The following is a 15,002-nucleotide window of genomic DNA, read 5'->3' as shown; positions in this document are numbered from 1 at the left end:
GGTGCCTGATAGCCTCTCAAAGAGCCTGAATAGTAGAACAGATGGCCACCAAAGCTGTCTCTTTCCAACTTCATCTCCTCCCACACATACAGTGGAACCTCGGTTTGTCAACTGAGGTGGAATGGGCGGTCAGCAATTTCAATCGAGAAAATGGAGAAACACACCTCAGAAGCTGTTCGATTTCTGAGGCACGTTCGAAAACGGAAGCATTCACTTCTGGGTTTTCGACGTTAGGGTTCTGAATCATTCAGCTTCCAAGACCTTGAAAACAGAGGTTCCACTGTACATCCTAAAACATCTCTACACCCCCTGTATGCTTGCAATTCTTTAAACCTAGGAACACAGAAGAACAGGGAAAGCTGCCTTCCTCTAAGTCAGGCCACTGGTGCAACCATCTCAGGATAAACTCTGGCAGTGGTTCTCTGAGGCAGGGGTCTCTCATAGCCCTATCTGGAGATACCAGGGATTGAACCTGGGACCTTTGGGATACAAAGCATATGCTCTTTCACTGTATTATGGTCCTTCTCCTATAAAGCTGTGATGAATGAATGAAAAGAAGGTATGTCTCTCCTCATAGTGGGCTATCACATGATCATATCCAACAATTCTGCAAATCTTAATTTCAGCAGCAACTAGTATAAATAGTGGGGAATGGGAACATATACTGTACTTTGAATAAACACACTTGCATGATATGCCAAGGAAATTACAGACCCTGAATTGTATCCAGTGCTACTCAGAGTAAACCCACCAAAAGGAATGAATTTGTTAGTCATGTCCATTAATTTCAGTGATCTACTCTGGGTAGGACAAAACATTGGATACAGTCCCCTTTCACTTACTAGTCCACACTTAGAACACAATTACAAAATCATCATCATCATCATCATCATCATCATCAAACATCCAAAGCAGTTGGATGAAAGCAATACAGTGGAAGGATACTATGATCTTGCAGACATGGGGCCTACACGCTTATAATAATGCAGCTGTCACTGCAAGTTATGCAATGAGGGGAACACGTTCAATTGATTTAAAATCAATTCACAGAGCAACTTTCACAAGATTCATATCTTATTTCATTAGCAGCCCTGGGGGTACTGCAGTCATATCATTTTACTTTAGCCTTAAGTGCAGCACAAAGTACGGAATGCAAAAACACTAAATCAAATGCAGCAGTCAGAAGGGAAATTCATTTTGCAATGGCAAGACTTCTTGGGGAGACAGTCATGAAAGAATTCACCAAGTCTTGTCCCTGAAGACAGTGAGGTTTAGCATGTATAGGAGGACACTGGGGATCAGTTGACCTTCACTCACCACTAGTGCAAAGTTGACCCTCACTAGTTGTGCAAAGATTCATCTGCTGTGTGAAAATTCTCTTACCTCCCTCCCTCTCACTTGCTCCTAATGGCCATTGTTAAGACTCTTTTCTGGCGGCTTGCATGTTTCCCTTGGGAAGTAAACAACATCTTGCAAGAGTGGTTTACTACTGGTGCCTTACCTTGCAGGTGCACAAAATTGCATAACAGCACTTTGGTGGGTGCAGAGAATAAGCCCTCCCTTTTCGAGGGCCACTCCTCCCATTAGATGAGGTGAGGCAGTCAATTTTAGGGCACCATTAGAGCGTAAGAAGCACCCTGCTGGATCAGATCAAAGTTCTACCTAGTCCAGCCTCCGGTTTCCCACAGTGGCCAGGGGCCCACACACAGATGATAAAGTGAGTTTGGCTTGGCTTGGCTTAATGCTGTCTTTTTGTCCTCTTGTCACCCATCTGAATCCCTGGCTGCTGTACCAAAATGTTTGGCAGCTGCTGCTTGAAGAGCTAGGCAGCTCAGCTGGAGAGGGAAATGTGCAGGTCAAGGAACCTGTTGCCAGCTGAGGGGAGGAGAGAGAGTGAGAGAAGGAGACAGAGAGAGAGAGAGAAAGGAAGAAAGGAAGGAAGGAAGGAAGAAGAGCAGCAGCAGGAGAAGGGCATGGCAACACATTACAATTAAGCCAAGGTACCCACTTCAGATTTAACAATAAACCACAAACCATTATTTTTAAGAGTGCAAATATGGAGACCTGTCTATGATGGTCATTACACAAGCTTCTAAAGAAGAAAAAGATTTGTGTCCCCCCCCCCATTTTTCTTACCCAAATCTGCAGCTTAATTCTTTTTTCGTTTTTGAAAACCGTCTTGACTTTGAAATCGATCCCAACGGTGCTGACAAAAGCCGAGGTAAAAGAATCGTCGGCATAACGGAACAAAAAAGAGGTTTTCCCAACGCTGCTGTTTCCAATGATGAGCAGTTTGAACATGTAATCAAAGTTCTGGTCTGATGTGTCCTTCTGGCCAAACCTGGCATCTTGCGTAGAGGCCATCTGTAATAGTTTTCAGAAAGATGGTGTGGGGGAAGGGGAAGAAAGAGGGTTATTTTTTTGTGATTTATCCTTTAGGTTCACATCATGTAAGTCCAAAGTGCTTGCATTTAATTGAGCTCCTCAGTGTTGCATACCATAATATTAGAGGACAAATTTAATGAGGTCCTAAACTATTCCCCAACCCTCCTGGTAATCTAGCCATAAACTTAAGTGCTGACCAGTGCTGAAAATGTCTCCAAAAGAGCACCATCATGACTCACTTAGCACAGTATGAAACTAGCTCCCCATTCACAGAAATGTTAAAGAACCTTCCCTCAAGTGGCAGCACTGCAGTCAAAATTAATAGCTGTGGAAAGCAGTACAGGCCCTCGTAATTCAAGTCAGGGGAGGATGAAATAGAAAAGCACTTCAGGGGTTAAAAAAATAGGTAGGGTGGAAGGTAGGAAGCAAAATGGTTTTTTCTCATTAGCTTTGTATTGCAAAACTAATCCAGTTTCAGGTCTGTGGGTTAACTACTGGCCTTGCTGACAAACAGCACTGCTTTTTAATAACACAGTGTTCTACAACATTTGTATCCTGTCCTTCCTCCAAGGATCCTGGGGGCAGCTTGCAACGGTTTTCCTCCATGACCACTGTGAAGTAGGTTAGTCTGAGGGGGTTGTGAGTGGCTGAAGCTCACCTAGTAGACTTTGTGGGTGAAAGAGGATTTGAATCCAAGATTTCCCCAGTCCTAGTCTAACATTCTGATGGTTAGGAAGTTAGACTACTACATTCCAACCACTACACAATAATGCAATTATTTCAAATAATTTGCTGGTATCCTTTTTATTACTAAATCGTATCTCTACAGCTCTATGTAGAATGAACATTGCGAAGGCTCAGGCTGCATGGCGGCTACAGTCCTGCGCACAACTACTGGATGGGGGGGGGGAGGAGTCCCATTGAACTCACTGAAGCTGACTTTCAAGTAGATGTATACAAGGTCAGGCCGCCAGAAAAATTCTTGACCTGGTCTCATGCTGTTTGGCATCTTCTTGCCTCATCCTCTGGAGCCAGTATAGTGGCTGGAGTGATGGATTCAGACATGGGAGACTTTTCAGTCTAATTTAAAACTAATTATTTCAGTCACAACAACACAACATTAGTTCTAATGTTGTCAGCAGGAAATTAAAATTGGTTCTATGGGCCGAACCCAGACTAAGTTAGTTGCACTTAGGCTGCCGTCCTAACCCCACTTACCCCGGGCTTAAGTTACATCAAGATTTAACTTGTTCCATCTATTTCAATGGAAACAATCAAGTCTGAGAATGTATTTCATCACAGCACACACTGTATTTTCTTGCATTACACTAAAATACAAATTATACAGGCTAAGCTAGAACAGGTACCAAGTGGTGTGGAGGGCACTTGCGGAGGAGATGTTGGGGTTGGATGTTTTTTCAAGTGTTCTCTCCAGCCTTTCAATTCTGCTTGAATGCATAATGGGCCTTATCCTCCTTTTAAAAGTACAGCTTGTCTGATAATATTTCATATAGAGGGTGGGGAGCTTGGATCACTGGCTGGTGTTACGAGACAAATGAATTGAAGAGCACTTCAAAGAACGGAGTTGCAGTGTGTGTGTATATATAAAAAAATTATTCATGACAGTCTCTGATTCAGGAATTCCTGCTGCTATCACTACACGGAAGCAGACTCCCACTCATCTCTTTCATTAAACATAACCACTCCCATCTGAAGGCTTGCTATGCTTCCTTTTACTTTTCCTCAATTACGAAGAGCCTGGTGTGTTCAGAGGCATCATAAAGGCCTCCCAGTCCCGTCACTTGGCAGTAACTGCCAATTTCATTTCCTTGTGCTATTCTTCTTACTAAAATCTTCCGCACATTATGGTCAGATGGAGAGGCAGAACTGAGTAGCCCCAATGAGTGGATGAGATGGTGGAAGGTGTGGTTTTAAAGGACAGCACAAAATTAGAGGGTGGAATGTAGAGAATGAGTGGAATGTGGTTATGAGTGGAATGTGAGTGTAAATTCTATAAGAAGGACTGGGAGGGATGTACTAGATGCAGTATTACTCAGCAAGTGAATGAGAACATAGAGCCAAACAAGCCTGTAATTCCGAATGAGACAGGCAGACTCCTCCACAGAATCATTCTGGGCTCCAAAAGTAATTTAGTACTGGGGACATACTATCCCCAGCTCTCCTGAACAAAATGCCTAGGGTGATCTTAAGGTAGAGTGGGGGGGGGGAGCGGCATCCAAAGGAGAGCATCTTGTGGCAAACAGTAGCTTCCATTACCCTCATATTGACTGGGTAAATATTCTGGTCACTACAAAAGGGTGACATTTCTAGATGCCCTAAAATGACTGTGCCCAAGAACAGTTGGTCATGGAACCAATCCAAGGGGAGATGGACTTGAGCTCAGTCCTAAGAAGGCACCTCAGTTGTGTGTGAGATGTACATGTGAACCAAATGATGTCCAGTTCTGGGCACCACAGTTTAAGAAGGGTACTGACAAGTTGGAGTGTGTGCAGAGGAGGGTGACCATGATGATCAAGAGTCAGAACACCAAGCTTTATGAGGGAGTTGGGTATGTGTAGCCTGGATAAAAGGAGACTGAGAGGAGATATGATAGTTATCTTCAGATATCTAAAGAGCTGTCACATGGAAGATGGAGCAACCAATAGATTCAAGTTAAAAGAAGGGAGATGCCGACTGAACATCATATATAAATTTCTGGCAGTAAGAGCTGTTTGACGGTGAAATGACTACCTTGGAAGATGGTGGAATCCCCTTCACTGGAGGTTTTAAAACAGAGGCTGGATGGCCATCTGTCAGAGATTCTTTAGCTTGGATTTCTGCATTGCAGGGAGTTGGACTAGTTGACACTTGGGGTCCCTTTCAAGTCTACAATTCCATGATTCTATGACAAAAAAGTCAGAGCATTCTAAATTATGCTGAACACTCGACACATTGATTTTCCTTGTTCCATAAAAGGAATGACCAAGAGCCTGCTTTAAGCCTCTAATTTTTCCTTTGAAGCCCCACTCTTGCCTGCCCCATCACACCTGACATCATGTTTGGTGTGAAGTGTGGGGTGGGTGGGTGTGGCTTCCTCAAAACAGCCTCAAAACAAGTTTGAGTTGTTCCCGTCCCTGATACTGAAGAACAAGACTTTGTTGAAGAGGAATCATAGTTGCAAAGGTAAGGTAAAGGTAAAGGGACACCTGACGATTAAGTCCAGTCATGGCCGACTTTGGGGTTGCGGCGCTCATCTCGCTTTATTGGCCGAGGGAGCAGGCGTACAGCTTCCGGGTCATGTGGCCAGCATGACTGAGCCGCTTCTGGCGAAGTAGAGCAGCGCATGGAAACACTGTTTACTTTCCCGCTGGAGCAGTACCTATTTATCTACTTGCACCTTGACGAGCTTTCGAACTGCTAGGTTGGCAGGAACAGGGACCGAGCAATGGGAGCTCACCCCATCGTGGGGATTCGAACCACCAACCTTCTGATCGGCAAGTCCTAGGCTCTGTGGTTTAACCCACAGCGCCACCCGCGTCCCTGCAAAGGTAAGTCATAGCTAATAACCTTTTAAGAGTCCTTTAACAATGTCATTAAGTATGTGGATAAGCTGTTGTGTACTTAGATTTTCAGAAAGCTTTTGAAAAAGTCAGTCACCAAAGACTCATAAGCTTAGCAGTCATGAGATAAGAAAACAAGGTCAGTAACCTGGTAAAAAATAGGCAGCATAGTAGGAAGAAACGGATAGTTCTAGCAATGCCGGGATGTATTAAAGGGGTTTGCCAAAGATCTGCATTGGGACAAACACTTTTTAACTTGTTCTCAAATGGCCTGGAGCTAGGAGTGAACAGTGTGGGGGCCAAGTTTGCTGATAATATCAAATTGTTCAGGGTGATTAAAACAAAAAGGAATTGTGAAAAGCTGCAAAAAGAACTCTCCCAGCCTGGTGAATGGGCATTAAAATGGAAAACATGATTCAATGTCAGCAAATTGAAAGGGATGCACTTTGGGGGTGAGGAATCCTAATCACATTTGCACTAATCAGGTCTGAATTGGTAGTGACTGACCGGGAAAGTCATCTTGGGATCACGGTGGATAGCTGGATGGAAATGTTGACTCAGTCTTTTGGATGCCACAAATAAGAAAGAGTATATGCTCTGTATCACACCATTAGTGATGGCTCTGTTGGATTCAGTTTTTCCCCCTCCTCTGGATTTTAATGTGTGCAGGGTCCATGTCAGATGTTTCATCTCCAAAGAAAGAAGCCCCAACTACCCTCTAGGTAAACTTGGTTATGTGAGAGCAGTTAAGATGAGGGAATCTTTTCTGATTCCAGGGATTCTTTTATGACATCACAGATGGTTCTTTCTACCAACTACCATCACTTGGATTCCAGCCACCACATTTCAGCTCCCAGTAAATGAGCAATCTATTTCTGAATGATGACTCACCCTGCCCCTTTTCTGGGCATCGGATGGGCACAAGGGGGTGGGGTAGAAATCCTAAGCTCAACTTACCATCGATGGTGCAAATGGACTGTCACACATCAAACACTACAGAAGGAGCTGCTCTGTCCCACACACAATGGTTTCCATGAAGGAAACTCACATGTTCATCTGAAAGTTGTCAAGCCCAGTAAACACATGCATATGTAAATAGGCCTGTCATCAACCAGTGAAGAAATGTCCTGGGAAAATAAGATCATATCCTCACTTTTCATTTAAAGCACAATGATATCACTTTCTCAGTTATGGCTTCTCCCAAAGCATCCTGGGAACTGTAGGTACTGAGAATTGTTAGGAGATTCCCCTTACAGAACTACAATTCCCTGAGTTCCCTGAAAATAAATATTGGCTGTTCAACCACTCTGAGAACTGCAACTCAGCATCCTGGGTTCCTGGGATTCTTTGGGGGAAACCATGACTGCTAAAGTGGTATAACAGTGTATTAAATGTATGGTGTGGTTGTGACCTAAGACAGATTGTTTTCTATCTCTAAGATTCCCAGGTGCTGTGAACAGCCCATGTCGTGTCCTACCTATGGTGACACATTGCCGAGACAAGCGAAAGGGCTTTCTCAGTGGCCACACCTAAATTGTGGCATACTTGTCCCATGAAGCTGAAGTAGTTTGTTGCCTTCTGCCAAATAGCAAATAGGCTTTTTATTATTATTCTGGCAGGCGTTTGCCTTGCTGTGCAGAATACTGTATTCATCTGTTATGCCTCCCTTTATAGAATTTTGTTTGACGTGGTTGTTTTATTGCAAATTTAATTGCCGCAAGCCACCCTGAGTGATGTGTGTGCAATCAAAGGGTGGGGTAAAATTCCTTCTGCTGAGGAAAAGAAAGGAAATGTTGCTTCCAGAGAAAACGAGGGCAGGCAAAGGATCAGTGCAGTCTGAGTCAGCTAATAAGGCCAGAAGTGCAGGAATCTGAAACGATGGGAAATAGAACCCAGCCAATCTTTGGGATTTGGGCACTTCCTGACATTGGCTTTCCCCATCTGACTGCACTGCTTTGGCAGGTGTTTAACACTAACTGCGTGAATTGGGAATGTGATGTGTGGAAGTACCTCAAATCCACTAGCATGTACATTGGTTGTGAAATCCACTGTAGTGTAGTGGTTAGAGTGTGAGGCTAGGAACTGGAAGGCCTGGGTTCAAATCCCCACTGAGCCACAAAGCTTACTGGGTGACCTTGGGCCAGTCACTCACACTCAGTCTCTTACATCACAGGATTCTTGAGAGGATAAAACGCAGGAGAGGAAAGATGCCACCCTGAGCTTCTTGAAGGAAAGGTGGGGTATAAATGATATAAACAGGTATTTTCAATTTAATTCCACAAGCCATATACATCTATGGAACAGAGAATTGATTGTCTCTGTAACAAAAAGCATTTTGGGGGGGCAGGGATAGTAGGCAACTAAGGTTGCAGTCTTATACTCACTTACCTGGAAATAAGCCCCAGTGAAATAAATTGTGCTTATATCTGAGTAGACACGCATAGGATCCCACAGTCAAAGCTTCTTTTCACTAACAAATTAAAATGAGTCTAAGGAGATAACTAGTTTAACTAATCCTACAGCCTCTTCTGCAAAGTCTGCAACACTCAGTCAGAAAAGAAAATCCATCAGAAACTTCCAAACCACCAGAGAACAAAAGAATGGAACCTGGAATTGCTTAAAGGTTTATTCAGAATTATTCTAGACATATTCAGCAGGAGGGAGGGGGGGAGGAAGCATTTTTATTTGTGGACTTTAAATGCTAATCTGAAGTACTCTGCTTGATTGCATTTTCATATCTCAGAGAATCCTTGATGCTCTGTAATTATAATTATGGAAGAGACATGGAAAAAAATACATTATTAGTCCACCTCAATGCTGCCGCCCCTCACAGCTTTGTTTTTGACAGCTTTGCTGCTACCTTTACATATATCTTTTGCTGCTTAGGGAAGGGGGGGGCAAAGCAGATCTTTCCATCTTGAAATGTCAGATTAAGATTATAACATCCATACATAATATCCAAACAGAATAGATGATAAGGGAATGCAAAATTAAATATTTCAGCCCAATTTTTTTTATCTGTACTACCTTACAACCACAGTTCTGTTTGTACAAACCTACGCAGCCCAATCTTATACTTTGTTACTCAGAAGTAAGTTCAGTTGAATTCAATATGACCTACATTCAAGTAACAGTGTATGGTTGCAGTCCTGCTGCCCTATCCTATGCCTGGTTCCCAAAATAAGTCCAACTGAGTTCATCGAGTCTTATTCCTAAGTAAGTTTTCTCAATAGACAAAACCTGCGTAACTAATCCTGCAGCAAACTCACCTTTAATTCTGATTAAAAACATCTTTACTCTTTCAACAAATAAGCAAGGTTTCTAGTTTTGTCAGGACACAGGATGAAATGTTTAAAATACAATGATATAGCAGAGATAATGGGATGTCAGCATGTAGCATAATATGGGCTAGTGATTCGGACGAGATGGTTATTCACCTTTCATAATCAAGCACGCCCAACCACTTACAGAGGTGCTGTATAAGGGAACACTGAGATTTTGATATATATTTTTTTTAAGATTTCACCTTTTTTTGCAATTGGAAAGAGTAAATGTTAAAACCTGCATTACAGAAGGGGGAAACACACTTGCTAAATCAATGTATTGTAAAAACCCAACAGTTCAGAATGAAAGTGTAAAGATTTGGTGGCCAAATTTCTAATACCAAAATGATGGATGTTTATCAGTGTGAGTATTGTAGAGTTGCCATTCAAATGACAGTTGTAATAATGGTCATTTAGTATAACCCAACAAATGGGAGTAAATTATTGTGACTTGATAAAAAATGCATACCTTTGTACATTACAAACACCTGGACTTTATTTTGTTTCTTCAGTCTGGATAGTAAGAGCTTCCACATAAAAGCATCTTCAAGAGTGATACTCTCAGTTTCTTCTGAGCTACATATCATTCTTTGTTCCAGAATGACAATATTCCCATAACTGCTATTTTCCCCTTCTAAGACTCATTACATATTAACTTATGATTATTGCTACTATTTTCTTACCTTGATGTGCCTATGATCAGAGACTCATTGCTTTCAAAACTTACACTATGCAAAAGAATTTAGGGATCACAGGTTTACATGATCCCTCAGGCAAAATATATATCACATCACCCTAAGCAACTTAAGAGAAGATCTAACATTAAGGCTTCAATTGGATACCTAACTTTTGAGTAAACCTGCACAGGACTGCACTGTTAGCTAGCACAAAGAACAAACCTGTGTATCTTTACTCATGAGTAAGTCCTGCTATGCTCAGTGTGTGGGGAGAGTAAGGATTACTCCCTAGTAAATGTGTTTAGGATTGCATTCCTAATGCTGGAGATTTAGTGCGCTCTTAAAAAAATAACCCATCATACAAAACTGCAGTAACAGAAACCCATTCCCCCCGGTGCTATTATGCTAATACCGGGGGGGGGGGAATGGGCTTATGTTGGGTTGCTGCTGCTTCGCTTCTTTTCAGGATACCTCCAACATTAAGGCTGCAATCCTTAACATGCTCTGTGTGCTCTGCTGTCGCCCTGGATCGTTAACACTCACCCTCTTGGAAGAAGAAATGGTGTTGTCAGGGGAAAGGCGTTTGCTAGCTGGCTTGGATTCACTCAGTAAGCGATGCTTGAGTTGACGCCTCGCCTTTCCTCCCTGCCCAGTGAAGGAACAACCAAGATCCGTGTGACCAGAGATTTATTTTGGGGTGTGTGTCTGAGAGTGTGTTAAATAACAACATATGACAATCTGTGCCTAGTGCAGCACCCCTCCCTCTTCGAAAGAAACAACAACCCATTTAAAGATGACCAGCAGCGATCGCACAACAACCGAGTGACTTTAGGAGAGGGGCGCGCGCTCTGCCTGTCTCTCGTGCGCGTACCCGCCATCTCAACCCCCCCCCCCCGCCTCGGTAGCCACTACCCTTCCCCTGAGCGCGCGCGCAGAGTTCGGCCAGGCTTGCTCGCGGCTCCCCTTCGGTCTGTTGTCACTCACCTGCACAGGAGCTTCGTGCCTCATGGTTCAGCCGCGCGCCCTGTCCTTTCCCCTCGGCCACTGGGGTCTCACAGGCAAGCGGGAGAAGCAGCAGCAGCAGCAGACGAAGCAGCAGCAGTCGTGGCCAACCCCGTCTACACGCCACGCACACAAGCACAGAGAGACACACGCGCCCGGCGCGTCAGCAGCAGCAACAACAACACGCTCGCCTCGCAGCCCAGCAGACAATTCAGCACCGCGGAGCTGTCCACCCGGCCTCCCCTGCCGCGCCTTGGCCCAGCGCCCCTCGCGGCGGCCGGTGGGAGCTGTAGTGCGAGCAGCCGCGCGTCCCAGGCCCGGGTCCAATGGAAAGCGAAGGGAGCCAGGACCACAAGTCCCAGGGACCCTCGCTTCCGCCGCCCGGAGCTCCACCCCCTCCCTCGAGGAGGCGGCTCCATGGAAACGGGGCGCAGGGGGGGGAGGGTAGCTCTGCGGCCGCGAGTTTGCGCGCTGTTGGGCGAAAGTTTCTGCGCTTTCTCTAGGCGATGCTAGGAGAACCCAGAGAAGGCAAATAGGCAAGAAATGCAATTCCCACCCCGCAAACAGAGGGAAGAGAAAATGCAAAGCCCGCCTCGCCCATTTAAAGCCACCTTTCCCTTGTTTTAACTACTGTTTCTCAAAGAAAAGGGAAGCGGGCAGCTTCCAAGATGTTTGCTATATATATATATATATTTTCTGGCGTCGCGCTTGGAACTCATTTGCTAGGACGGCAGAGAGAGCGAGAGATCAGGCCCGTTGGGTGTTTTGCTTTGGACTCCATACTGGCGGGTCCTTTTCGTTAGCGGCGGAGAAGCTCATCAGCTGCTTTCAATGAAGTATTTGAAAAGAGGGGCGTGGAGGAGCCCACAGCGCTCTTACCTTGCCGTAGATTTCCATCGAGATCTCGCCCAGGGTACCAGCCGGAGAAAGAGCCACGTCCACACAGAGAGAGCGGGAGAGGGAGACCCTCGTGGGGGAAGCGACGGCCCCTGAGATGGCTGGTGGCGTCGGAGAGCGCGCTTGCTTTGCCTTCTTCCCCCGCCCCACCGCCCGGCAGGTGGAGGAAGCGTTATTAAGCGATGCCAAACGCAGAGCTGAGTTTCCTAGCAGCGCTATTAACGCGCGCGCGCGATCCGCCTGAGCCTCCCTTTGGGCACTTTTGGAAATTTCGCATTAATTAACTCTGATCCAGAAGAACAGCAGGTGAAGGAAGCCGAGGGAGGAGTGGGGCGTGTGTGTGTGGCAGAAGCAACCAAGTTATATAAAATGCCTAGCAAAACAAAGCAGTGCAGCAGAGACGAGGCTGGAGAATTAATTAAGCTCGTCTCTGGCTGATCTGGTTGCAAAGCAGGCTCGGAAGTCAGTCTCGTGGGTGGGTGTTTCTGTGACCCGTTAAAAGCAGTAGGAAGACTTCAGGCATTTGTATACCTACATTGTAGGGGGTTGGACTAGATGACCCTTGGGGACCTTCCAACCCTACAATTCTATTATTCTATACTCCACGTTGAAAACATTTTTGTGGTTGATATCTATCTAGACAGGGATGCGCGTGGCGCCGTGGGTTAAACCACAGAGCCTAGGACTTGCCAATCAGAAGGTCGGCGGTTCGAATCCACACGACGGGGTGAGCTCCCGTTGTTTGGTCCCTGCTCCTGCCAACCTAGCAGTTCAAAAGCTTGTCAAAGTGCAAGTCGATAAATAGGTACCGCTCCAGTGGGAAGGTACCGCTCCAGTGGAAAAGGGACGTGGGTGGCGCTGTGGGTAAAAGCCTCAGCGCCTAGGGCTTGCCGATCGAAAGGTGGGCGGTTCGAATCCCCGCGGCGGGGTGCGCTCCCGTTGTTCGGTCCCAGCGCCTGCCAACCTAGCAGTTCGAAAGCACCCCCGGGTGCAAGTAGATAAATAGGGACCGCTTACTAGCGGGAAGGTAAACGGCGTTTCCGTGTGTGGCTCTGGCTCACCAGAGCAGCGATGTCACGCTGGCCACGTGACCCGGAAGTGTCTCCGGACAGCGCTGGCCCCCGGCCTCTTGAGTGAGATGGGCGCACAACCCCAGAGTCTGTCAAGACTGGCCCGTACGGGCAGGGGTACCTTTACCTTTACCTTTTACCAGTGGGAAGGTAAACGGTGTTTCTGTGCACTGCTCTGGTTCGCCAGAAGTGGCTTAGTCATGCTGGCCACATGACCCGGAAGCTGTATGCCGGCTCCCTCGGCCAATAAAGTGAGATGAACGCCGCAACCCCAGAGTTGGTCACGACGGGACCTAATGGTCAGGGGTCCCTTTACCTTTACCTATCTAGACAGCTGGAGGGCTTATATCTCTTTATCTGGTTAACAAGAGGTATGCATTGATGGTTACTGTATCTGTAATATGAACTGATAGTGGGTATTTTTGTTGTTATTAGTATTATTTAGATTCTTTTTATTTTATTGTCCCCATCATTTTTCTTCCACCTTCCTTTGATATATTTAATAATGATGATGATGATGATAATGCACCTATTTAGACTTGATTGACTTCAGATCCCTAGCATATGTCCTAGCGTATGTTCACTGTTTGTTGAAGGATGCTCACCTGCCACTCACTCTTTGTATGCTGAATGCGTTGGGGGTAGAGATGGCATAGAGAAAAGTGTGTGAGTGAAAGATACAGGCAGGGGCACAGGTATATATACTGGTCAACACTGGCATAGAAAAAACAAGTTCTGTGTAAAATAGGCAGCAATTCTTCTCGTATGCATGCAAGCTATGGTGCAAGAGAAGAGAAACTGAAGCTAGAACAGGAATGTCACCTGGCACTAGGCCGTCTTCCTTTCCCATCATGGGTGGGTGTGCCGCATTTTTAAAAACGAGTTCCTCTTTAATGGGGCTCTGCTTTGTCATTTCTAAAGCTGGTGCTCTCAAAACTGTGATATCATGCTTTCTGATAGTTATGAGCCAGCCAAGCAGCACAAAAGGGGAGGGGAGAACCATCTGCGTAAGAAATTCTGGAGATCCTTTACGATTGGTGCTAGCAGGTGATATGGACCAGTGGTGTGACAGCCATTTCTTCTAATGACAAACTCAAGTTGCTCTGTGCCAATCTGCTTTGGAACAGGTTGTTAGTCTTTTTTGGGGGGGGGGGCTTTTAATTATTCAGGGTCCACATGCCAGGGATGAGTGTGTGGCTCTCATGCCCCCCTACTCAGCTGATCCATGCATATTGAGTTATTGTCCCTACCCTGGCTCATCAAATGATCAATCTGATGAGCAGGGAGGTGGAAACTGGCATCTCCATGCTGCTGGTCTACATGGAGAGGTTTAAACCCAAATTGGACCGTTAGGGGTGGGAATCATGCAGAGCATGGAGAAAATGGAACCCAGGGTCGTGCAACAAAGCTTAGTGGTGGGTGATTGGGGAGAGATTAAAGGAAGGACTTCCTCACACAGAACACAGTTAAACTCTGGGATTTGTTTGCACAAGACATAATGATAGCCACCTGTTATGTACTGAGTGTAATAGGATCCAAAATGCAGCAGTCTGATTGGTCCTAGAACAATGCAGCAGTATGATTGGTCTGCAGGAGCCACCCAATCCAGCTCCAGGTGGAAGTGAATCCACAACCTGATTGGCCTATAGGAGAATCCTGGAACTAGCCAATCACGTGTAGCCCATTGTGTAAATAATGTATATAAAGCAGATATTGTGGGGGAACTTCCATTTCCTCCTCACCACTATGAGCTGAATAAAGAGCATGAAATCCGCTCTCAACTCAGAGTATATTTCACCACCAAAAAAGCAGCTTAGCTAAAATCATGGAGGATGAGGCTGTTAGAGAATCACATGGGGAGAGTGTTATTGTGCTTGCAGGCTTCCGATTGGCAACTGGTTGGCCATGTGAGAAGGAGATATACACTAGGTGGGCCTTTGGTCTGATCCAGACTTCAGCATTTTGTCACAGCTTCCATGTGCTACTTCCATTCTGCTCATGGGCTCATCTTCGAAGAGCTATGTGAGATAGCTAACCCACTCCGAGGCAATTTTTTTTTTTTGCAAGGAAGATGTTTTTCACAGGATG

General features: G+C 45.4%; 1 protein-coding gene across 4 annotated transcripts in view; it reads right to left on the bottom strand.

Moving 5' to 3' along the window:
* RAB3C (RAB3C, member RAS oncogene family) overlaps window positions 1-11,951 on the bottom strand; it is a 104,971-nt gene extending 93,020 nt beyond the window's left edge. The window contains exons 1-2 of one of the 4 annotated variants that reach the window (XM_053408181.1): window positions 11,827-11,951; window positions 2,137-2,364 (exon numbers count right to left, since the gene is read on the bottom strand). In XM_053408181.1, the coding sequence (XP_053264156.1) occupies window positions 2,137-2,364; window positions 11,827-11,844 (246 nt within the window). In that variant the 5' untranslated portion in view covers window positions 11,845-11,951. Of the gene's footprint in view, window positions 1-2,136; window positions 2,365-6,452; window positions 6,706-10,929; window positions 11,271-11,826 lie in introns of those variants that run through there. The other 3 variants (XM_053408180.1, XM_053408179.1, XM_053408182.1) reach the window with 3 other exon arrangements.
* Between the last annotated feature and the right edge of the window lie 3,051 nt (window positions 11,952-15,002).

Source organism: Podarcis raffonei, chromosome 11 (assembly GCF_027172205.1).
Source record: "Podarcis raffonei isolate rPodRaf1 chromosome 11, rPodRaf1.pri, whole genome shotgun sequence".
Taxonomy (NCBI): domain Eukaryota; kingdom Metazoa; phylum Chordata; class Lepidosauria; order Squamata; family Lacertidae; genus Podarcis; species Podarcis raffonei.
This window is presented reverse-complemented; position numbering and strand designations above follow the sequence as displayed.